Below are 24572 nucleotides of genomic sequence, written 5' to 3'. Positions count from 1 at the left end.
TTAAAAACTTTTTTTAAAAAGTTTTGTTTGAATATTGCTGCTGTTAGAGCAATTTGTGTGTAACACCTTTATTACTCAAGGAATCAACACTCAGTGTATTGTATCACTACACCAAAATATTTTTTAATAGCTAGAATAATATTTTAGAAGTTCTACCCTGGAGGGATTACAGGCCTTTAGAACTACTGACGCCAGATAACCTATATTTAACAGAAATAGTTCCAAACATAAGAGTACTGGCTTAAGTAAGTGCTACATCTCCAGCCTGGTTAAAGACATGTCAGAGTGATTACTTATGCATTTGCACAGACCACCCCAAAACTCAAAAGACCTGGCAAGAACAGTCACACCAGGGAAGGGCTGTTCTCAGAGAAAGGCTGCACCACCTACTGTCTCCACAGGGAGGGTGGGGTTCTTACTCTGAACTGGGTCCCCTTCCACTATGAAAAACAGCATTACAGACTGATCGATCCAGTTTGCTTATGGATTCTGCCTTGTTCTAAAGCAATCCTCCAGCACTTACAGGCATGGTACTTTCACAGTAGTTAGTTAGTCAGTGAGGATAAGAGTTTTTCTGAAATAGCTCTAAGAAAGCTATTTCAAATTTTTTCATGCTCCAGTCTTCCTCCCTTGAATTACTAGGTTAAGGTAAGTAATATAATCAATCAGGGCTATGATTCTTTCAACTCAAGATCATCATATGTCAACCACTATGATAATTTGGCCTTTAAGTTTATGATCTTTCCTTATCTTGATTTCACCGATTTTCTCACCTTTATAAAATGAACAGTCAGAGCTTAATACAGCAATGGAAAATTTTATTATAAATAACTTTTTCAAGGTTTAATGCATATTCTCAGTAGAAATGCAATTGATATTACAAGTTACTTACAAAGCCAAGTTAGCTGAAAAATAGCAAGGAGCCAGATAAGACCTCATTTTGTTGCCCCTTTTATGAGGCCTTAGGTTTAGCAATTTGCTCAGTTTGGTCCCAAGATGGCACTTTCCAGATCAAAGCCAGAATACTAACTGAAAAACCAAGCTATTTTAACTACTTCAAGACTCAGCTTACAAGCCATTGATTTCTAGGAATCAACAATGAAAATTAAATACTTAATTGAAAAAGGTAACAAGAGCAGCAGATGAGGAACATCCCACTTCGCATGAATCACATTTATCAGTATAGAAGTAACAGCAGTTACTCAAGAATTAAAATTATATATATATCAAATGACATCCCTATATCAACAGTAAAAGCACAAGTTTAGGTCTATACTTACATAGCTCTAAATTCAACCCTGATTCAATTTAAAAAGTTCATATTAAACATTTTTCTGTTAGTTAACATGACAGTGAAGATGGCATCTACAGTGATAAAAAGCTACCAACAGTTTAAGATGGATAAACAATTTGATTAACCAAATATTATTCTTTTGCTTTATGAGCCAACAGCAATTGTTTTCTTGAAGAGAATGAAGCATCTTCATACTTCCCCCAGCCTTTACCAAGAGGTGTACTAGCAGTAGCTGCTACTGTGGATTTCAGGTTAGCCAACAAACCTCTCCTGGGTTTTTGTTGTTTTGGCTCCTCTGTAGAGAAATGCTTTTTCCGTTCATCAAGTTCCTTTTGCAGGGAAGACACTGTTTCTTCAAGCTCAAGAACACGTTTAGCCCAGTTCTGAAGACTATTCATTTCTTGATCCTATGAGGATAAGGCTGTGTTAGGTATGTGAACACTCCAAAGTCTTTAGTTCTAAATTTTCTGTTTCAGATTATTTTACTATACCAGTAAACACCCCTGTTATTACTATGCCAAATAGCTATTCAGTACCCATTTCTTCTGACTTCTATGTAATTTAGAGAACAGCAAACTACAGGGCCATCAGATCTAGTTAGAGACTAAGTCTGACTGAAGAAACTGATGCTAAAATCCTTAGCCACACAGTGCAAAGAATCACTGTTGTTCTAGGAACAACAAAAAAAAAGCAGCTTTCCTGCCTTAAGCTGCAATTATGAAAGCAAAACTGGTGAAATCAAAACTCTTATCATAGTTGTAAGTCTGCTAACCAGGACTGAAGAAATGCTTTGAGTGGGCAGAATACAGACTCTTAAAGATGCTCACTAATCCTTGTGGTTAACAAAGTCACCTTCCCATATCTTGGAACCGATTAAGAAACAAAGCTCAAGATGAATAATTTTCAGTCTCAGGCTTAGACTAAAAGGCATGCAGAAGGTAATTTAATGTTCAAAGAAAAAACATCGCTAAGCAGTCTTATACCTACCTTGCTTCATTTGCAGGTTACAAATGAGGCATAAATGAAAAGTGTCAAGAGTTCAAAATTTTCATTTTTTTATTTAGGAATCTAGTTGATGTCTGAGGTCAGATGCAGTCAACTTTATGAAGTCCCTGCTTTTGAAGTAAAGATTTCTTCTATTTCAGTATTAAGTAGTTTAGCTGCCCATCTCTCTTATGCAGCATGGCCACCTCTTCCGGAGTGTCAGTATAGCTTTAAAGCCATAGAACCTTAGGTCTTGTTGCACTAATGTTTGTGCACTGACAACTTGCTTGCCCTCAGCAAAACACTTCATGACTAGAGTGCTGAGTAGTATTTTTCCTTGCTTGACAATAATTTGTGGCATCTTTAGATTAGCAAGAGTTGTTAGCACAAAGTTACCCTATTGACCAAGTCTATCATTTAAATTGAAAAATTAGTCTTGTCTTACAAGATGCAAAGTCAAGGAGTGAAACACAAAGGTTCTGAGCTCATAATTCAGGAAGTTAGGGACAGAAAACAAGAAAGCAAAAAATCAACTTAAGTAAAAACATTATGCTAACATCAAAAGAAATTAGTAAGACTGAACAGTGTTTTTACATGTACAAAGATGCAGAATCATCCAGTACAACTATAGATACAAGCCATATTAAAGTTGCTTTTAAATTGCTGACAAACCTTGAGCATGATTGTATGCTTCAGTTGACTGTTCTCTTCTGCCATTTTTCTGTAGCCTTCATTAACTTCTAGCAGGGTTTCATTTAATTTCTGTATTTTAACCTTCAGAGATTTTATAAGCTGAAAATAAACCCCATACACACTGAAGTTCAGGACAGCATGTTTTACATGAATTTTGTTTATGACTAGAACTTATACAGACACTGTAAGCATTTCTGATTAATATTGAATAGTGCAAACTGCAAGATCAAGAGCAATGAAGACAAAGCCTGCTTCTCTCAAACTCGTGTCCCAACCCATCATTTCTGGTGATAACATACAGCTGGAGCATTCAAGGGCTATTACACTGAAGCTACTAGATTTACACAGACCTGTCAATAAAAGAACTGCAGCACAGACTAAGCTACTTCTGGAACAGTCGGCTCCTTTTCAGTAAGTGTAGTTAAAAGAATGCTCTCACCTCATTAACACTATTCATATAATTAATTGGAACACAGTTACAACAGAAGACCTCACCTTTCTGACGGGAATATTGATGAATTTAAGTCCTGAGAGGGAAAAGAAACTCTGAACCAGCAAAATTAATATCATTAATTTACTTCTACAAGGTTGGAGGGAAAATACCTAGATTGCCAGAAAACCTTTGCCCATGTTTAATGGCTGAATGGGAGGGAAGAAAAAAATAGTGAATTACTCACCACACATGCACAGATATGTGAGGCAAAGCAGCAGAAGGGCACTGATGGAAACAACTGCTTTAAACTGCTCTCACTTCAGTTGTTGCCAGGCAGCAGTCCCATCATTCTAACACTTTCTAGCCACACAAAACAATCAATCCTGTATCCCCGTATCAAGCATGAAAGCCAAACTTTCTTTCTAGCATCAAAATTCAAAATTTACATAGGAAATGGAAAATGATTTAGAGCTCTCAAGAACAGGAGTGGAAAACAAATGCCAGGGCAGTAACACAAGACATTAAACTTGGTAAGGAAAAAGTTATTTTTGGAGTACACTTTCTCAATTGAAAGGGATTTAAGTTCACTTTCCATTTACACAGTTTATTAGAACCAGCTGGAACTATTTCTCCAACCCCTACTTCTATTTGTTATTAGTGAAAGGAGCAAGGCTTGTCTCTTCCCTCCTCCCCATCCTCTTTAAATATATGAAACTAACTGCAGCCTTACAAGAAGTTCATTCAAAGTATAGACTAAAAATGCACATCTAAAAACAATAAATATTTGTTTTTCATAACACAGCCTGAAGCTCATAATTTCCACCTCTATATGCTATTCAGAACAGGGGGATCTTGTTTGTTTGAAAAACAGAGACATTATCCTTCACTCAAGTTTAAGGGGATAGTGGAATTCAGTACTTACAGAAAGGACTGGTTTAAGGCACTATTTTGGCTCTAGATGTAAACTGCTACCAGATTCTGTAACTGTTCCCCTGTGCATGAGCAGGCAGCATTTTGGGAAGGAAAGCACTGAGGCCACAGCAGCAATGTTTACAACAAATTCCAATGCAAGACTATATACTTCCCTACTTTCAACTCGCATCATGTTCACCATATGACTTATTATAGGAGTAGATGCCTTTACAAACTAGAGCAAAGCCAGGACACAGAAATCTCTAGCAAACGTCATCCACAACTGGGCAAGGGCTTTTATGTAAACTTGATGCCAATTTGCAGGAGTCTTCATGCTTTTATCTACAGTGCAGATCTTTAAGCGTTGAACCACGCCAGAGTTTAGGACTGTTACCCCCAGATTTGTTAAATATTAAGCAAGAGCTACCTCTTCTTTCTCTTTGCATTGTTTCTGCAGTCCTTCATTGGCTCTCTTCATTGTCTTAGTCGTAAGATCTATAGGCAAAAGAAAAGTTTGCTTGTTTATACACAATACCAAAAGTAAATTCAACTTTGAATACCCAGATTAGATTCCTACCTAGTTCCATGTTATTTTCAGTAGTCAGTATAACTGAATGTGGACTTCCCAGAGCCAACAGCCTCCCTGACTGTTCATCAAGTTGCTTTTCCAATTGCAGTATTTTATTCTCTCTATCCTGAAAAAAGAAGGGCACACGGTAGAATTTGTCTAAATTTCTGCTTAAACTGATGTACTACTACATGTCCTTCAATTATACACACATGTATATGCAGTTTTAAAATCCTTTCAGGTGGAAGTTGTGATGGTTATGGTTGAGAAATCACAGTAAGGAATAACACTCAGATCATGAGATCTTCTAGGAAGAAGTTACTTTACACAGGAGTTACCTCTTGCAGTCTGAAGATTTCAAAACTACAATAGAAGTAACCAAACGGCAGAAAGGAAACTTTAGTGAATCTGTGTTAAACACTGTTGCCAGCTAGCTTACTAAATAGGGAAGAACATACTTCACAGAACTAAATTTTAATCTCAATCACTTTTTCAGTACCTGTCAGATTGCTAGGGTGGTATTTCAGAGAAATCAAATAAGTGTCACCAAGAAAAGTTATCCATCTAATTCTGGTTCTCTGAAAGCTGCCTGGTCAGATTTCATGTTGTGCTCTCCTTTGTCAATTAAGACTTTTACATCTTAGGGATTTCATCAGTTTCTTATCTGACTTGCTACCAAGACCATCTTGTTCTTTGATTCTTCCCTTATGCAACCCTGGCCACAAGGCAAGAGGCAGCTATAAATACAGAGAGCACTATTAAAATTATTTTCCTCCACCTCAACGTGGTGTATAGCTATGGCTTAAGTGAACATAAAAACAGAATTTAAGTGGGGCAAAAAAGACAAGTGTAAAGGAGCTGGAAAAACAGAGGCCATTACACAATACAGTGTTGCTTGTCAGCACCTGAATGGAGAGCTGTAAAAGCAGAAATGTTTATATATCAAAGTCTACACCGAAACCCACTTCCCTCATTTCTTGAAAGGAACCCGCCTACTAGCGGAGTGAGATGTCTTTTTGGTCCCTGGACAGGAGAGTGCAGTGAGAAAGCACCTCTGGCGTACACCACAGTTGTTGTATTCTTCCACCACAGACGTTCTGAAAAGACTGAGACCCACAGGTCTCATCTGTTGCCTGGATACACTCAGCTATCTATGCAGAGGCTACAAGTAAAGACTGGTAAGAGCTGCACATGGCTAATGTGGCTCAGTTGCAGAAGGAATAGCAACTTACTGATGCCAACTCTGAGCAATTCTAGGTATAAGTACATTCAGAAGATTAAGTTCTCTCCTGCATAAAGTTTGATTTCTTATCACAATTTCTTATCCCACAATCCTCCCTCTAGATGTTCAGAGCAGAGATCCTTTATAATTAAAATAGCTACTACCCTGTACTAAATTCCGCACCAGCCCTTTCAGGCTAGCTTTTTACTCCACACCCCACAATCCCAAGGATCTCCAAAGCCAGACTGCTGTCTACACCATCCCTCTAGGTGTTCTAATCATTGCACTACAGAGATAAAGATGACTTCGATTTAATTGAACTGTGCCTTCAAAGATCAGGAAGTTTAGGTATACACTACAGATAGTGTTAGACAGAAGACATCTCTATCCCTACGGTTGGCACTGGACTCCAGAACAGCTAGGCTGAACTGCTAGTTATTTTGACTGTTCAATGTTACATTTAGGATTCCTGAATGATTCTGTTAAGAAAAAGCAAAATTTACAGTTAAAAGGCTAGCACGCATTTTTTAACACCAGTCAAGTCATACCTCAACTTTCTCTTGTTCAGCAAGAAATTCTTCTATGGGAACATAATGGTCTTCAATTTGTTCCATTGCACACACATATGCATGTTTCTTGATGGCCTCTTTATACATTTCAAATTTGCTCTCCAGTTTTTCTTCATAACTGTCTTTCATATCTTCCAAGCGGTTGCTGAGGAGAACACGTTAGTTTTATTTAATATATTAGCATTACAGCTATTACAATTTGACTGTGTTCAATTGGCAATATCAAAGTTATTCATCTAATCATAAATTGTGAAGTTAAGAGACCAATAAGTACTTTTCTCCCTTTTATTCTCAATGATCCTACAGACTTGCACCAAGGCATACCTTCTACTTGGCATATACCAGGAAAAGTGCTATAGAAGAACAAATACTTAATATCTGTCAAACAAAAGTTTTAATTAAAAAAATCCACCACCATGTAGTGATAGATATTACTACATTCAATTAGACCCGATAGTTGAAGCACATTTCTGGGGGGTGTCCTTCATGTTGCTGGGGTTTCCCCCCCCCCCATTAAAGTTAAGGCAAAGTGAATTTGGCATTTATCTCAAGACATCACACATTACTCTTGTCTCAATTTAAAAAAAAAAAAGCCCCAGCAGTGACACAGAACATCACCTCAAAAGAGAAAATGCATCACTGCTGTTTCATGTGTTTGATCAAAGGTACCCAAAGAATTTTAAAATCAGTGCAGGTGTTAAACCATAGTGTGTTCAGCTGGCAACTTAACTTGGGGTTAGTCTCTGTTAGCAGGAAACTGATTTCAAGAACAGAAGAGTTAAGAGGAAGTAAATTCAGCTTGAGCAATCTGGACATACTTGAAAAAAATCCCCGTATTAGTAACATCAGTGCAGGCAGCCACAGTAATTTATAAGACAGTAAGCTCAGAAAGGTTTCTAATTCATCCAGGAGCAAGAATCCAGAAGGAGAGCTCAAAGAGATACAATTCAAACTACGTTAAGTACATGCATGCATATTAACATGACCAAGTGCAACTTTTGGAACAATCACAAGCCTCAGTGGGGTACCTGTAACAGTGTTCCACATCTGCTAAGTACTAATAACAAGTCAGGACGATCTCCAGTAATTACAAATTAAACAGAAAAGGTCAACAGAAAGCAGCATTACTTTTTCATTGTACATGGGAAGAGGCTGACCTGTACGAGTTTATTTTAACATTTCTTCTTCCCTTTTCCATCAGAGGCTTTGAAACTGTTCAGCCTTAACTTCTCTAAATAACATGAGTATACATGCCTTGCATATACACAGATATGTATACACATACATATGTGTATATATATACACATGTATGCATTTATGTATGTTGAATCCTTTCAGTCTTGAAGAGGTCTGCAATATGACTTGCCTCCAGGCTTCCTCTGTTTCCAACAGCTGTTGGAACATTGCTTCTGCCATCTCTTTACGTATCTTCACTTCCAAAAGGAGCTTACTTTGCCTTTCTGCAACTAGCTTCTCCTTTAGGTTCTCTGTAGTTTTCAGGAGATCCTAAATTTAACATATTTCAGTTCAGAAAACAAGCTAGAAACACATATTGATATGCATGTCAGTTGAAATATTGACACAGCCAGCCATTTACAAAGGGCATTTCTACAAGCCTACATTTTCAGGGGGGCTGCACCAAGATTTAAGTATTTTCAAACACAAATTTCTATGTAAAGACAACCTTTCTCCACCTTGATGGGTTCTGCTATCAGAAAGTTTACTATTGTTTTGGCATTTAAATATTAATTTGTACAACTATTTAGCATAAAGCCTACTTGATTTTTACAGTTTATTGCTATTAGATTGTATAGCTTTGTTTTTAAAATGCTGCATCTTAACTTGTTCCTGCTGTTCCCAAAAGAGCGCAAAGAACTAAATAATGTTGTTTTAAACACATATACTGCTTCCTTACTCTTCTCGTTCAGCAACCAGTTGAATTCCAAATTTAGCAGTTGACCTAACTAGAAAGCCGCAAGCAGCCTTCCACAACTACACTTGCTCCCTCAGAACTAGACCACTTTAAGTCTAGGTCTGCCTGACACTGAACAGAAGCTTACAGTTCTCATTTGATACAGCCTCCAGCACATCTCTTGCATTAAAGATTCTAATGTTAGAATCAATAGCAATAGCTTTCTTGGGTACAATTTTGAGTAGATGTGTATCTACCTCATGACTCAGAATGGTGATGTCCACTTCCTCTTCTGCGGAGGTTTCAGTACTGTCGGGAAAGTCATCTACAGAAGTGTTAGCGTCAAAGTGCATGATAGATTTGCCGTTGCCTCCAACTAGCTTGGGTGGAAAATAACCAAAACTTTTGGGTAGGATTGTCTGGATTACCTGGAAAATCCAGAGTTGAACACGCTGATTTATCAATGCTGTCAATATTGCAGATATCAGAATACTACGAAGAAGTGGCATGAATGCATTGTTGTATTTACACTGTATTTAATGATGACAAGAACATTAACAAAGTTTTACATGTCTTTTAGCAGACAAAAACATCTGTCAAGACAAATATAAGACTTCATTACTCTAACAAAGTGAAAATGGGAAAGCCCATCTAATAACAAACTTAGTACACTGGTAGAGAAAGGTGTTTTCTCTCCCCTTAAAATATAAGGTTTTGGTGTAGTTTCCTGGAAAGTTAATGAAAAGCAGCGAAACCCTAAAACATTTGCTCCTTCCTGAAATACTGTGGTCAGGATTCAGCAATTCATGCTAGTTACATACAGATTTTAAGCACGTATGTCATAGGACAACATATCAGAGAAGCTTGTCTCCTCAGTGCACCCTCTTATCTTGTGACGAAAGTGGCAGCCGCACTGAATTAGAAAAATCTTTCTCTCTGAAATCATATTAGACATGCCATTACAGACTTGGAACATGTCAGAACTAATCCATGGTCCCAGACCAGAAATGGACTTTATTTCTGACATGAAACACAGTACAGGCCATCATCCCACTCCCTGCAAGCAGCGGCTTCCAGGGAAGCTGAATGAACTTAAGACCAAACATCAACCCCCATTCCAGAATTTAATGGGAAGCTGACAAGCAGAGCTAGCAGAAATTAGTAGAGGGTTTTTTGCCTTCAAAGGAGAGGAGCCCACTACCTTCAAGTGTTAACTTACAAAAAAGTCTTCCCTTTGTTATTAATTTCTTGCAAATAGGAGCAATGCAGGCACAAGAGATCTCATTCAGACTACAAAATAAGAAGCTACTTTTACTATCACCGCTAGCTGTCCAAGAAGTTTTAAACAATTGCCATCTTGTGCAACAGATTTTTAACTGCACACAGGTTAAACAGTTCATCAAAAGCTTGACTCAAAATCTTGCAGTTGCTCAGATATTTGGTATCTGAAAGTGCCCTGACTACTGTTTTTACACAGAATGTCTGTGGTGTAGAACTGAACAAGCCACAGACAGCTGCAGCTATCTTAACTTCTTACCACAAATAGGTTTGAGGATGGGCAAGACTACTGGAAGCCTTTTAGAGGGAAGCCACATGCAGAAGAATTAATATGATGCATCAAAAGGCCTAATCACACTCAAGTCCATACAACCTGATCATTTCACAAACCAATAGTAACAAAGAATGCAGAGTAGCAGAGAAAGTAGATGCACTCTTACCTGTTTGGCTATAGCTGAAAATTTCATTACGTGTAGTGTTTCATCATATGTGGAAGCATGCTGATTAATGTTTACAATCATACAAGCTTTGCCTTTTCCACAAAAGAATGGCTGAAACAGACGAGTCAGTTTGCTCTCTCTGAATGGAATATAGCTTGGCTTCATCCTCATGGAGAAAACAACAACAGAATTGTGAAACAAAAAAATTGTAAAGTTGTGTGATACTGTAACTTAACTTAATTCTATTTCTCTCTTTCAGGAAACAGATCTAGTAGGATGCTCATATTTAAGCCTAAGCTATTCCAAATCAAAGAGCAAGGTCTTTCCTGGATCTCAAACTCTCCAACAAATTGAAGTATTTAAAACTTAAATTAGTATAGTGTCAGCACCACAGTTCCCCAGTCTTACAAAGCAGATACTAGAACAAGCCAAAAGCTAAGCACAAGACATCTGTCAGCTGTCCGATTAATCTACTTGTATAATTTGGAGGTGGAAGGGGATGGGAGCTCTGTACACAAAATGTATTGCTCATGCACACACACACACGAAAAAGCTTGGTAGTTTGCTGCTAATTGCCCTTTTTTATTCTCTACAAACAACAGTTTTAGAGAAAGAATGTTCATTTCAGGTATTCCAGTGACATCAGTAATGAAGAAGGCTTACAAGATTTTGTAGATTTCCATTTTCCTCTGACCATGCCAACCCCTCACAGAAACATAAAGGGATGCTTAGGTTTTCAACCCAGAACTGGCATGTTGTTTACAACTTGTCACTTACTTTGGATTTTGATTTTGCTTCAGTGCTGCAATGCATTTTCCAAGGATATGAAGAGAATTATTAATATTTCCTGCTTCTTTTAGTCTGTCTCCAAAGGCTTGTGTTTTATTACACCTCTCTGATCCAGCCAAGTCACAGAAAGACAACCTGTGTGAAAAAATTATCCAGAACACACATATAAACTTGTTTCTAAACAGTATGAAAAAGAAATAAAAAGTTCTATTATGTGTCTAAAGCATAATGAGTGACTCATTTCAGCCTACCTAGATCACAGAATAAGTTGTACTTTAATGTCGACGTTTTGTCCAGGAGGCGCTACCCAAAGTATTTAGGATAACAGCACTGACTTATCTGTCTTCCCATTGTATATAAAGATACTTAAACAAGATAGCTGCTCCTAAGACAGCCTATTCAGCACATTCAAAGAAGTCTGCTTGTAGCATTCATTTAAAACTTGCATGAAGAACACGAAGGCGTTCTTACATGAAGAATTCAGTTTAGGAACCCAAATTTTGTTGCAATCCTAAAGTACTTCCAGACAAGATAAGAGGAATTTCTGAAACAGTTTTGCATAGTGGGGCTCTACTACAGAAGCACCTGGACCGTCACCTTCACCAGTTCCAGCACTGAGAGTTTTGCAGGAGAGTAGTATGCTCCAATACACTGCAGTCTGCCTCTTTTGGATGTAGAACCATTCGTTCACTATTGCAACTAAAAGGCCAGAAGTCCTTCCCAGATCACATTAGAGCTCTTTGTTTGGCTATAGCAATTATGTGCCACTGAATTGTCCCTCATAGTATAATAGATTAGAGACAATTGTCCTGGATAATGAAGGAATTTCATCACTTTTACTTTATATTAAGAAAGCTCTGGAAGTTAGATAATTTATGTAACCCAACTATTACTCACTTATACATAAACTTATTTACATAAAATAGCACCTTTGTAAGATCATAGCCTTTCACACAGTTGAAATATGTGCCTTATTAATATGTATATTATTAATACGTACTTATTTCAGCTGTGTGAAAGGCTATGATCTTATGATCTTTATCCTTTTCAGTACAAGATGAAGAGCTTTCTTCTTCCTTAAGCAACATACAAACTCTGTCATTCACCTAACAGCTGCTGCAAGCTTTGCCAGGAGAATACACCAAGACAGGGAACAGCAAGGAATACAGATGCAGTCATTTCCTCAAGTTATCTTTCCTTAGAGTATTTATCACCGTAATGTCTGACATTAAAAGGTGTTATCTCAGTGAGGTATATTTATTACCATCTCTGCTCAGCAGAGACAAGAGAGAAATCAGTAGGAGATAGCACTGAACTAAAACACTCTGTTACAGGACTGTCCTCATTTTTCCATATCAAGCTAAATGGACAATTAATCAGAAAAAAAAGCTAAAAAGCTATCTAAATGGCTTGAAGCCAAAAGATTAGGCCAATTCCTCTAACTCACAAAAGAACAGAGAAGTGTAAGGACTTAGCACTGCTCTCACAGGGTGCACCTACATTAGCATTTTAAAACAGAATAGTTTTTAAGCAAATCATCTGATGATCCCCTCTTACTGTAGATTGTACATGGAGCAGTCCCAGAGCATGTCACCTACATTCTTTTTGGATGATAGACTTGAATTTGTGTTCCAGGAGCACATCAAATGTGGTGTCACAAACATTCAACCCATAAACTAGTCCGGTCCCAAAGTAGAAAGATACACTAGCATAGCTTGCACCTTGGGTCTTCAGCGCTAACTGCTGCACTCCAAACTTCAGAGACTGACTTCTATCAGCCAGCCATTTGAATTCTGCTTACTGGAACATATAGTGTGGTATTACTTAGTACTACTCTGTTCCCACCTCCCCATTATGTATTCCCCTCAATTTATGTACTACCTACAGAGTTTTAACAGATTCCTTCAGCCAAACCTTAACAGAATAAAAGAGACAAGGAAACACTTCTATGGCTGTCCATATCATGCTTCCAGCCAGTTTTATGCAGCCAGTGGAGTTCTGATTTTCCTTCTCAGCTCTCAGAGGATTTGTTATCAAAATAAAGTTAACAAGTTTAGCATGCTTATACCTTATCAACTTTTCTAAAATATTTACATTCTGATAATCAGCTGAAGCATTCACTTACTCTGAAACTCCAAGAACACACGGCTGATGCTCATCAGTTAGCCTTAGTAGCCTGATTGAAAATATACTGTGACTGGAATGGAAAGAAGTCCTTTTTAATAACCACAACTATGAAAATTAAGCAGTCACTGAAGCAAAGCAAATTTGTATGCTACAGAAAGTGCAGTGCTGAAGAAAGAACAAGAATTCATTCACTAATTTACATTAGTTACCTTCACAATGCATTCATTCAGCAGCAAAAAGCAGCAATAAAAGTTGCATTTTATGATTTTCCATTTCTTCCAATACAGGAGAGGGGAAAAATACAACATGAAGTCTACAAGCTGTTTTGGAATTAACAAGCCAGTTCACTTGAGTCTACTGATCAGAAGATGAGTACTCAGGTACTCATAGTATACAAACTTTAGACAGTATCTGAACTCAGTAAATTTGTAGAATTAACTTCTTAGAAATAAATAGGTGATGGGGGAGGGGAATAAGTTAAGGTTTGACAGTCCTTATTGCTTACTTCAACACACACAGTTATTTGTTCAGTTTTGAAATTACTCTGTTTTCTAGAAAGGTTGAATTTGTAACACTTGAAAATCCAGTTATTGTGGTTTTAGACATCAAGCTACAAAAGCAGTGGACATATGCTGTCTGAAACCAAAGAGAAAATCCCAGAACCAGGAATGCCCTGTCCCCAGTTTATCCAGTGAATCAGGAAGCACAGAAGACAAACGTCTCTAGTGTAGATTTAAAGCAGTGCATTACTCCTCAGCACCAACCCACAATTTAAGAACGACATTTCTAAAAAAAAAAAACCCAAACAAACCCGCAATTTAGAAACAAGCTAAGTGGAAGTCAGCATATTCTCTGGAGCAAAAAGAAGGCATCCTAGGCACAAAACTCTGCCAGAAAAAACAGTTCTTCTCTGCACTACTTTAGGCTTGAGTGAAATTCAGGTGGAATCATAGCATGAAATTTAACGGCAATGTCTTTAGCTAATACAGAACAACGTAACTCTCGCTTTTTAGAGAAAAAAGCAGGCTTAGTAACACTATGATTATATTAGCTAAATATACAACATGGCCCTTCCACACTTAAAGGACAAATTAATAAGAGGGCATTAAAATCAAGTAAGAAGGCATTTTCAACAGAAAGCATACCAGCTTCTTTATTTATTTCCTCCCACTCCATCAAACCAGATTCCCCCTGATCTGTCTCCCAGAGCTGGGTAAGAACTAGGGGCTTAATTCTTAAAATACCAGATAAGCTCACCTAGAACACAGCAATCTAAAAGCATCTAGATAATCTAGCAGCACTGAAAGGTACTCTACTACGCACTCCTTGCTACATCCCCTACCGACAGACTCCAGGTTTCCAAGAATTATACTGTCAGTGATGAAGAATTATCCAGCTTTTGCTTCAACATCCTCACACAGCCATTCCCACTCAGCACCATTAGCATTTGCCAAGATGTATAGCCCTCTTGGCACTGAAAAATGAATGTGATTTGATCTTTTTGGCTGTCCAAAGCCATGAATGGCAATCCAAGTCCAGCTACTATTAAAGTCTTAGGGCCTTTCCTAGCTTTCTTCCAGGAAGAACTTCATAATAAAACCAGAATAATCAAGGAAAGTCTTAAGCTATTATTGAAGAGTGGCTCACTCCAAACACATTTTACAGTCTTCTCCTCCCTGCCCCTCCTCCCTCCCCTTAAAAGAAGAAAGACCGACTATGCTTATAATTAGAGGAACAAACCTCCTACTTGATTGCTCATTCATTCTAGTACAAGCAAAGCTTCGGTTCTTGTTTCCGATTTTCAGTATTTTACAGGCTTCTTCAGTGCTCTGAATGTTAATCCACTTCAAGTCTGTGAAAAGAGACCTTTTACATACACTTCTGATCAAAGAAATTCTGTGAAACTGCCAAGGTCATAAAACAGTGTTATTACCTTTAATATAAGAATTTCCTCCTTGATCCTCACAAATTCTTAAGACTCTGCGCTTCTGAGTTTTTGATGTAGATAATACGTTTAATAGGTCATACACATATTCATTATAAATTTCACAAAAGGAAATCCACACAGATGCTTGTGTTCTTTGGTGTATGTTAGTCCTATATATGTCAAGTGGAACAAAGTTGTTCTCTGCTAACCCAAAACAGAGAAAGAATTCAATGATCAAACAGCTCATTGATGAATTTTAATTGCAGTATATAGAACCTTCTAAAAGGAGGAGGCTTGCATATGTGTTGTACAATGAGACACACAGTACTGTATTACTTTGAGTTTACCCAAGAACATTCAAACTTCTCAGCAGTCACCTGTAACCAGAATATGCCCAAGTTCAAAGCTATTGCCCCCCTCTACCACAAGCTTCCAGCAGCTTATACATTAGCTTTGCAGAACTAAGCCTCCCTCTACCCCCAAAAGGGGCAAATCTACCAAAATATTTTTCCGTTGTTACTTTCTCCCGAGCTGAGTCATTAAAATTTTGTTTAAAACTGTATATATTTACTTTGTAGTATAACACAGAGATTTTTTTAATCCACCAATAATTACCCACTTATATTCCTAAATTTCTGTTCTTTTTTTTTCCCCAGAAAATTTTTCCACTTTATTTTTACCTAGTGAATCAGAAGGAAGACTTTCTGAAGTACAGTTGGAAGAAGCCGACTCCACATCACACGTATTTGTAATAGTATTTGAGATGCTTTCTGTCTCCTTGAGAAAATAAGAGACCGTTACATCCACATGAACAGACTATGAGAATAGCAGAAGTAAAAAGTTACAGTAATGCAGTATTTAAGATTCAAATATTGCAGTAGTATTAAGTGTTAAGCCCCCCCTTACTCTGGCTGTAAATGAAATGTTTTTAACAATAGCAAACTAAAAATCAATAAATGCTCTTTCCCTCAGAAGAACTATTGCTCTCTGCTACTCCCAGCAACCTGTTTTGGAGTCCAATTGCTGCTAACACAGTAGACTTACTTTACATTCTGGGGGAACCAAGATTCTCTGTCAGACTGCAACAGCCCATAATGCCTTTATGAACTACTGGACAAAATCTGAACAGTATTTCAGATCAATCAAAAAAACTGGAGAAGTAATTTTCTCTCAGGGGCAGATGGCAGGGTGGCGGGCAACAGAGAGACTAAAGCAGCAGAGAATCCTAATTTGCTTGTTTGTTGCCAATCACAGGCTTGTGCCAGGCCTGTGAGTGTTTGAGTCAAATGTACTTTAAGACCTCAGAGTGAGATGATAGCTTCATAAAGGACTTAAAGATCTGATAAACCAACAGTCTATGTTGGTTTAATTCAGACTGAATTAAAAGGCCATTAAAAATCCTGTATAGATAACAGCATAATTTCTTTAAGTACACACATTTGCTGAATTTCTTTACATCAACAAAATTTAAAAACCTGTCAAGACTTGTCAAAGCATAGGCTTCAAATTACCGCTAGGAAAACTGGTGTAATGAAGTAGCAACTCCCACTATTTAGAGATTCCAACATCTCCACGTACTACCTCCCTCCCCCCCCATGTTTTATACACTGGTATAGATTTTCACTAGGACATTCACCCTGATTTCCCAAAACCCAATCCTGATAGAGGGTCATCGTACAGTAGAAGAGGGGAACAGATTCAGAAGAAGTAAACCTTAATGTTCTAGCTATTAGAAGGCAGTGCTAAGTTCATTATGGATTGTCTACTGATGCCTATGTTACTCACTTGGTAAATCCAAAATTAAATTTTTACAAACAGAAAAGTTTGAAGCCATACTTCCAGATCTTCTATTTTAAAGATAAATAGCATATGATTTTGTTGTCATTTATTTTATAAATTACCATTTTGCAATGACTGCACTGTCTGTATGCTTCTGCTGCTTGAGTAGTTACAAGTATAACCACAAGCATGGATTCTATTCATTCTGTTTGTAAAGTACAAAGCAGAACTCTAAAGCAGAGTAAGGGACTGACAAGCATGGCGCATCTACGCATGTCAAAAATGCAGTGGAGTGTAAAAAAAACCAGCACCACAATACTTGTGCACATGGTAAGTTTTTGTAAAGGTATTTCAACAAAACTGAGTGAATTAAATATGTTGCTATACTGTTCTTCTGTATTTGGTCTTATGATTTGAAAAGAACATGAATATGATTGCCTGAAAACAAGTGGGAACAGGAACCGACATTGTTTGCCAGTGACAGATGCTGACATTTAATAGCAAATACAAGGACAGGTGGGAATAGGAATGCAAGTAAAGCAGCTTTTAATCCTGAAAAAAACTAGTATTTAATCCAGTAAATAGAACAAGGGAAGGAAAGAGAGGGTGTGCACCATGCCAAGCAAGAGTTTTTGCAGCAGTATTGTATAGAGAACATAAATGGTACAACATAAAATACAGTTTAAACTAAGAGAATGAAAAGAACAGCAGGCTCTTTCTGCATGACATGTAAACTGAGCCTGGGAGAAGGGCCTACAGAAATCCATGTCAACCAAAACCAAGCCCAAACCGTATCTGCTCTCAGATTACAAGCTTGAGTGAACATCTGAACAGTGATGCTATTCACAAGCTATGAAGAAGCACAGCTTCAGTACTGGGGATAGCTGAGCTATCACTATGAAAGCATTGTAATACATAAGCAAGATCTTGTCATGTATTATTTTCTAGATGCATTTTAACCTTTCCTTTATGATGGTGGAGTCTTGCTTGCTTTTCACTGTAGTGCATCAGTATCTAGATCACCTACTGCAACATTCAGTAACTAAACTATTAATAAAGTCACACTGTGATTTAACAGAAAGGAATATTTGGAAAGTATAGATATGTCTTCAAAATAAGATATTTGACCTCCTGTTCTAGACCTTGAGCTCCTGCTTGTTCCTTCTTGCAAGCTTGTAGGTTCCATAAAGTTTTAAAAAAATATTTAGCTACTATCCTCCTAACCATCTCAGTTTTTCCTTTAAGACCCTCACCCCCTGCACATACACACACACAGTGTAAGTGAGCTTCTAAGACACTCAGAATAAATAGGCAATCTTTAGCATCTTTTAGATTTTTTTCTCTGAGGTCTCTCCTCAAAAGTTAACCAGATTCAGACTAAACGAAGTTCAGTTTGAAGAGTTTAAATTAAGCAATAGAATTTAGAGTAGAACTTTACATATGATTTACGTATGTATTTGATTCACAGAAGGATATTCTTTCAGAGCTGACTGGAATACTTCAACAACATTGGTATTAAAGACCACAGAAAAAAGAAAACCCAGTCAATCATTAATGCTATACTTCCCAGAATTTGGAGTTGCTTTGAATGATAATCCCAAAAATGCAGTAGGCTCACAGTTCAGGTTAAATATGTTCTGAACATAAGGGAAAAAAAAGCCAGACATCTTGTGACAATTTACAACTGGGCTTAGAAGTATAGAAGAGTCACACACATAAGGGTGCCCATTTTCTGGTGAGACCCATTTCTTACACTGGAAACAGAAATTACTAGGTAATGAGAACAGAAGGCTGCCACAGTAAAGACTCCTCTATTCTACCTGCAATCTTCAGAGACCAGTTAGATACATACAAGCCTCTAAAACAGGCTCTAATCCTTTTAGGAAACTCATTCTGTGGCATCTCACTTCACTTGCTGTATTAGAAAGGTTTCTTTATGAAGTTACATAAATTACATGTTTATCAACTTTTTAATCTGCCTTAAGACTGTCTTCCACCACAAGGGACACTTCTGCCTTCTCCACTGCCACTGCAAAGACAATGCCATCATTTCTCCTGAGCTAGTACTGGAATCTGAGCAACTGCCCAGAGATCCAGCCTGGGAACCTGACCCAAAGGAAGATTCACTTAAGAAGCAGGTTTTACATAGGTCAGCTCCCAGAGACTTTTCAAAGGCTGGTGTCACCACAGTGTCAGAACTGCTCCCCTATGGAAATCCAGGCTTTGCAATGGTTTTTGGTTTGAACTGTGTGCTGCCTTCTGCAGAAGTTCTTCCAGTTTACCCTGAGCTCCAAAAACAGCCAGCTGCCTTATTATTCCAAGGTTCACCAAGTAGATTTAGATAAATCTAAAGAATGAATAGTGAAACAGAGATTTTATTAAAGATAGTCTGTTAGGAAGTTTTTACAAAGTTTCACTCAGTAACAAGGAAGTATTTGGTCACTGACCTCTTTCAGTGACGCAAGAATAGCAGTTTTTATGGCTTCTTCTTGCTTAACTTGTGCATCTTCTAGTTTCTTAACATCATTGCTCAAATATGGTTTGAAGTTCATCTTCAGGTAATGTCTTCCCCTTATGTGGTTAAAAATTACATCAAGTGAGCGAGGTAAAATACCAAAATCTTTTGAAGTTCCTTAAAAATAACAAACAATAAAATGTAGACATTCATACAAACTTCTCATTGTATTTTTGAATTGGTTGTTACATATGCTTTTTTGCAAACATTTTGTACCTTGGATAGTGAATGTCTTGCCTGCATTTGTAACCCCATAAGTAAACACCAGTCCATTCACTCCACTAACATACGCTCTTACTATCTCTTTCATTGAGCCTTCAAAAAATTCACTCTGAGTAGTTTCTGGTCCAAAGACCTTGGAGAAAGGGAAAAAAAGAAGAGAAAGAAAAAAGGAGTAATAAATGGCACAAAGAAGTTTAATATATCAAAATATTAAGCACTGATTAACAGTGACTAGTTTTTCAGAGCAAGCTGAGGAGATACCAGCTTAGTTTTCTGTCTGTCCTGAACCCCTTCCAATTCAACATTTTCTGCTGGGTTTTCATAGAACGCCTGCTTAATTCTGAGAGGCCCTCAGGCTTGCACTTATTTCTGAATATTTTCCTACTCCCAAAATAAACTACTCAGAATGCTACTGAGCACATACTGTTTAGTGTGTTTAGAGCTCTGCTCGTGATGCACGACTCCCTCCTTACTCTATACCAGTCACCCACAATTGATGAGAAGATCAGCATTACAATTGTCTAAATGACTCAATGCCTGGTTTTGATACTGTAAGAACAGAAGTTCTTGGCAGTAAGTAAGGCAGTTAAGACACTTACTTCTGGTATAGAAGGTTTAAGCAGTTAGGCTGCTATTCTTTCAAAAGAAAGTCCCTAAACACATGCTTACATAAGTCCCTTTAAACAGGTGATGTCCTGTAACACTTCCCAGATGAGGGCATCTGCAGAAACAGCAGAACCACTGTGTGTGCCTACAAGAAGCTTCTGTGGCATCTAATCAAAGAAAACAACACAGCTAACTGAAGAAGCTTATTTGTCTCATCTAATAGGCACCTCCATTATAATGCAGCTTTCTTGACAGCCTAACAGTAAATAATATGCAGTCTGGTTTTTTTAAGGCAAGTACCACCACGTGTAATTCAAAGAAAAATCGCATTGCATGATACAGTAGAAAATTCAATTTTTATCATTATAGTGGGAAAAACCAAGCTGTAACTAAAAATTAGAAAAAGTTTGCCTACCTGAGAAAAGGTAAACCTGTGCACAGAATGACCAATCCCTCTTTCACTATTTTTCATTGCAGAAGACTCTTTAGGTGCATTAAGAATTACTGTCTGGGGATCTTCAATAGTTACACAACCCTTAAAAAACAAGACAAGGTAAACCAAAACACCACACAAAGTTATTTAGGAAGAAAGCTATCGGGGGGGGGGGGGGGAAGAAACAGCAAAAACCCTAGTGTTTTCATCTATTTACCGAGCTATGAAGTTGCAAAATTTACATATAATCTCTCTGAGGCATGTAACAACTACAGGGATATCCACTTCACATGAAAGCCAGGGTGTAGACAAAGTTAAGGCAATCATCTGGAATTTTCCAAGAGGTATAAAATTTTTCTAGGATTCCTTTCGGCAACTTTTTTTTTTTTTAAATACTTTCTAAACCCTGGTATTTGGTGATTGTGGCTTGCACAGTCCTCGCTATGAAAACAAAGGTATATAGAAATCTACTGGTTTCCCACTTCAGCTATTTTCAGTGTGAAACAAGCCATGATCAGCGTAAACAAAGTAAAGTAAGTTTGAAGTATTATCCTTTGATTGACAGACAGTGTCATCAGTAATGAAGACAACTGAACTAGTTTCAAGTAATTTGATTGCTATTTCTCAATTAAAGGTAAGATGCAATTACCTAGCACTCACTGACTAGATAAATGTAGAATGCAGTATCCCAGGAAAATTTAATTTTACACCAGACAGGCTACCAAAAATACAAACTGAACTACCCGTATAGCTTAACAGTGTCTTGAAGCATCAGCTGCAAGGATTGACTGTAACTAAATCTGACACACATGCTCAGAGGCTGGCCAGAGCTGGTAAGACTAATAATCCATGTGTAGCATGTACATAGGAAGTACTGTTCTTTCTAGGAATCTCAATTAACAAGTCTGTTTATCAACTGGTATAGAAGCTCGAAGAAGCTGGGTACTGAATTTAGACCAATCACTTGCTCACTGTACCAGGCTCTAAACCCATATACTCTTTAACATTCCTCCCACGTTGCCACAAACAGGAATGCAGGTCAGACATACTAAATCCTAGAGAGCTACAGAAGAATCCAACATCTGCAGCACGTGCCATCAGAGACCTTGTCCTCCAAGGACAGCTAAATAAATTCTTTGCATCAGTATTCACAATAGATGAGGGGGCAGGGGGTAGAGGATTATTTCTGTGTGTTTGCATGTGCACATGTGTGTGTAAAACACTAAAGCATCTGAATCTGGCAGTATAAACTGTAGAGGTTATAGAAGACTTTGACAGGATGAGCAGCAAGTCACCAGGATGACGTAGCAGACTATTCAGGCATCCCAAAGAAACTCAAGGGTCAGGTACCTGAATTACTCCTAGAATTGCATAATCTCTTCCATGAAACACCTTCATTTCTTGAGCACTGTACAGAGTCAAGAGTGACACCAACTTTTGAATAACATACTTTTGCAAAGCTACAGATGTGCATGTCTGTACCATGTAAATTAGTAAAAACGGTGATTTAAAAAAAAAATCATATTTATCTAGGTGTCCACTAATCCTATTTGGAAGCAGCACATGTCTTTTATAAAGGAAAGTCCCAGCTTACAGTAGTAGGTGTTCTTTGGGGGAGAAAAAAAACTTATTTCTTAATTCTACAACTAACCTGAGATTCATGGTTTTCAAGCTCTGCTACAGAAAAGGGCCTCACTCTCAAGAAGACTTTCAAAGGTTGATATGCCTATTCATTAAAAAAAATACACAGTTATATTGGCCACTTTTTAAACAGAACAGCCCCAAATCATATCAACATACATCTCTGATGCAGCATTTTATCTTACTGCCTCACTTTCTCCTTCCTTGTGAAGCTCAGACCCTAAGCTTTCATTTGCTTCTTTACCTCCTAATGTCCTTAAGTAACCCCTTTTTTGTTCCCCCCACCAGTGTTCTTCTATGACTATTGGAGGCATAAACTGCACTGCTTCCACCTTCTGGTCTCCCTCTGTATTGAATTCAAGCTGTATTTTCTAACAGCTGCTCTGCAGTACTGCACTTCTGCTTTGTATGGAGCATGTTCAGTTAACAGATGGACACTTTCTTAGCCTCAAGAGACCACTTCATTACCACCATCCAGGCACCAGCCTCTCATCTTCATCACAGTAACAACCATGAAACAGTTCTCAGTTGCTAAGGTGGGCTTTTCCATCCATACCATTCTACAAAGGTCTCCCCATCCAGGTGGGGCAATAATAGCAGGGAGATTTTCAGAGGGATCCCAGCATTCCTTCCTTTCTCACAGAGCTTCACAGTCCCTACTTTGGCAACATGTTCACTTCTCATTTACCAGAGATCTCCACAGCCCTCCTATGACCAGCACTCCACTAATCATACAAAATTAAAGTCACCTGAGGGAAGCCTACCATTCTGAAAAATCAGAGATGGCTACAGCATCTTCAAAAGTGTACTGCAGCACAGCATTGCAGATTTTTATTTCCAAGCACCTAACAAGTTTTTAACAAGGATCTATATCCTTTTTTAGCTTACTAAAAAGAACACTACAGTCACATTACATTCAAAGTGCAATTATTGAAGTCCTTTACCTCCTTCTCAAAAGTTTAGCACACAACACATCACATAGCCAGTAGCAAATGCAGATGGTCAATGCTATGATCTATTTGTAAGCAATAAGAAGTAAGCAGAAGAATCAAACACATCTTGCAGGCAGGGGAATATAGCAGTTCTTACCAAAGAAATATTTGCCAGAATTAAAGCTTTTAAAAAAAAAAAGCATAATCAGAAGACATATTACAAAACCAATCCACACCTCCTGTTCCTCTGTATTAGGCAATACTGTTGACTCCATAGGTGAGGGTTTACCAGCTACATTCAGAAAAGAAACTGATTCCAACATATCGGATACTTCTGCAGAAATATAGTTTTTCCCCTCATCATCCATTGTTCTGTGCAAATGAATTTGTAAGGAAAGAAAAAAAAAAAAAGTCCATCATTTTCTCACAGAACAGGCAAAGACAGAGAGCAAAATAGAGACCAGGGTAGCTTGTCTATAAACAAGCACCTCTGAAGAAAATAAGGTCCTCTAAAAAAGTTTGGGAATATGAAGGAACTTCAAAAAAAACAACTGACAGTTGGGTTGTATTAAGAAATATGTAAATGAAAGCACACTAACTGCCTCTGTTGGGCATTGATCTCATCCACCTGCAAGTGCCGGGCCACAGACTGCAACCCCCACCCCGCAAGGCTCAAGACTCCCCAGGCGTCAGGGACTCGGCCATCAGGCCCAGGCCCGCACCCCCCGCGCTCAGCCCCTAGGCCGCCGCGCCCTGCCTCCATGAACCGTCGGCTCAGACAAGGCCCCCTTCGCACACACGAAAGGGACGGCCCAGGGGGACCAGGCAGGCATCCCCAGGCGGGCGCACCCTCTTCAGCCCAAGGGCGGCCGCCCCCCGTCGAAGGGGAGGCGGCAGTCCCGCCCGGGCTCCGCGCTGGGCCCCAGGGCGACGGGGAGACAGCGCAAGGCTTCAAGCCGCGCCCCGCCGGGCGAGCGCTCGCGCAGCACCAACCGCCGCTACCTTGCCGCGCGCGGGAACCCGCGAAACACTCCCACGCCGACGGCGGAGGGAGCACTTAGGCGGGGGAAGGCGGGCGAAGGCGGGCGCTTGATTGGCCGAACGGGAGGGAGCGGGCGGGGTGGAGCGGCAGTGACGGACAGGCCCGTGCGGGCACAGGCGTGGCTCCCTCCGCCCAGCAGGGGGCGCCGCCGCACAGCTCAAGGCAGCCGCGGCGCCGCCAGTCCCCCCCCGAGCCGCCGCGACCGCCGCCGGCGGGGGGGGGACGGGGACGGGGGGGGGCGTCTGCGGCGTGTG

At 38.9% G+C, this 24572-nt stretch overlaps 1 protein-coding gene across 1 annotated transcript; it reads right to left on the bottom strand.

The window, feature by feature from the left end:
* Positions 1-1425: 1425 nt before the first annotated feature.
* Positions 1426-23900, bottom strand: LOC104254588 (kinesin-like protein KIF20A). The gene is given in 22 exon segments (XM_059815676.1): positions 1426-1701; positions 2951-3070; positions 4744-4811; positions 4894-5011; positions 6655-6820; positions 8042-8181; positions 8845-9015; positions 10306-10471; positions 11083-11229; positions 13220-13291; positions 14962-15073; positions 15155-15352; positions 15829-15925; positions 19026-19033; positions 19174-19262; positions 19264-19274; positions 19375-19559; positions 19659-19797; positions 20686-20805; positions 22355-22429; positions 23513-23661; positions 23858-23900. Coding segments are annotated over 22 exon segments (2670 nt in total).
* Positions 23901-24572: the final 672 nt, after the last annotated feature.

Source organism: Gavia stellata, chromosome 3 (genome assembly GCF_030936135.1).
Source record: "Gavia stellata isolate bGavSte3 chromosome 3, bGavSte3.hap2, whole genome shotgun sequence".
Lineage (NCBI taxonomy): Eukaryota > Metazoa > Chordata > Aves > Gaviiformes > Gaviidae > Gavia > Gavia stellata.
This window is presented reverse-complemented; position numbering and strand designations above follow the sequence as displayed.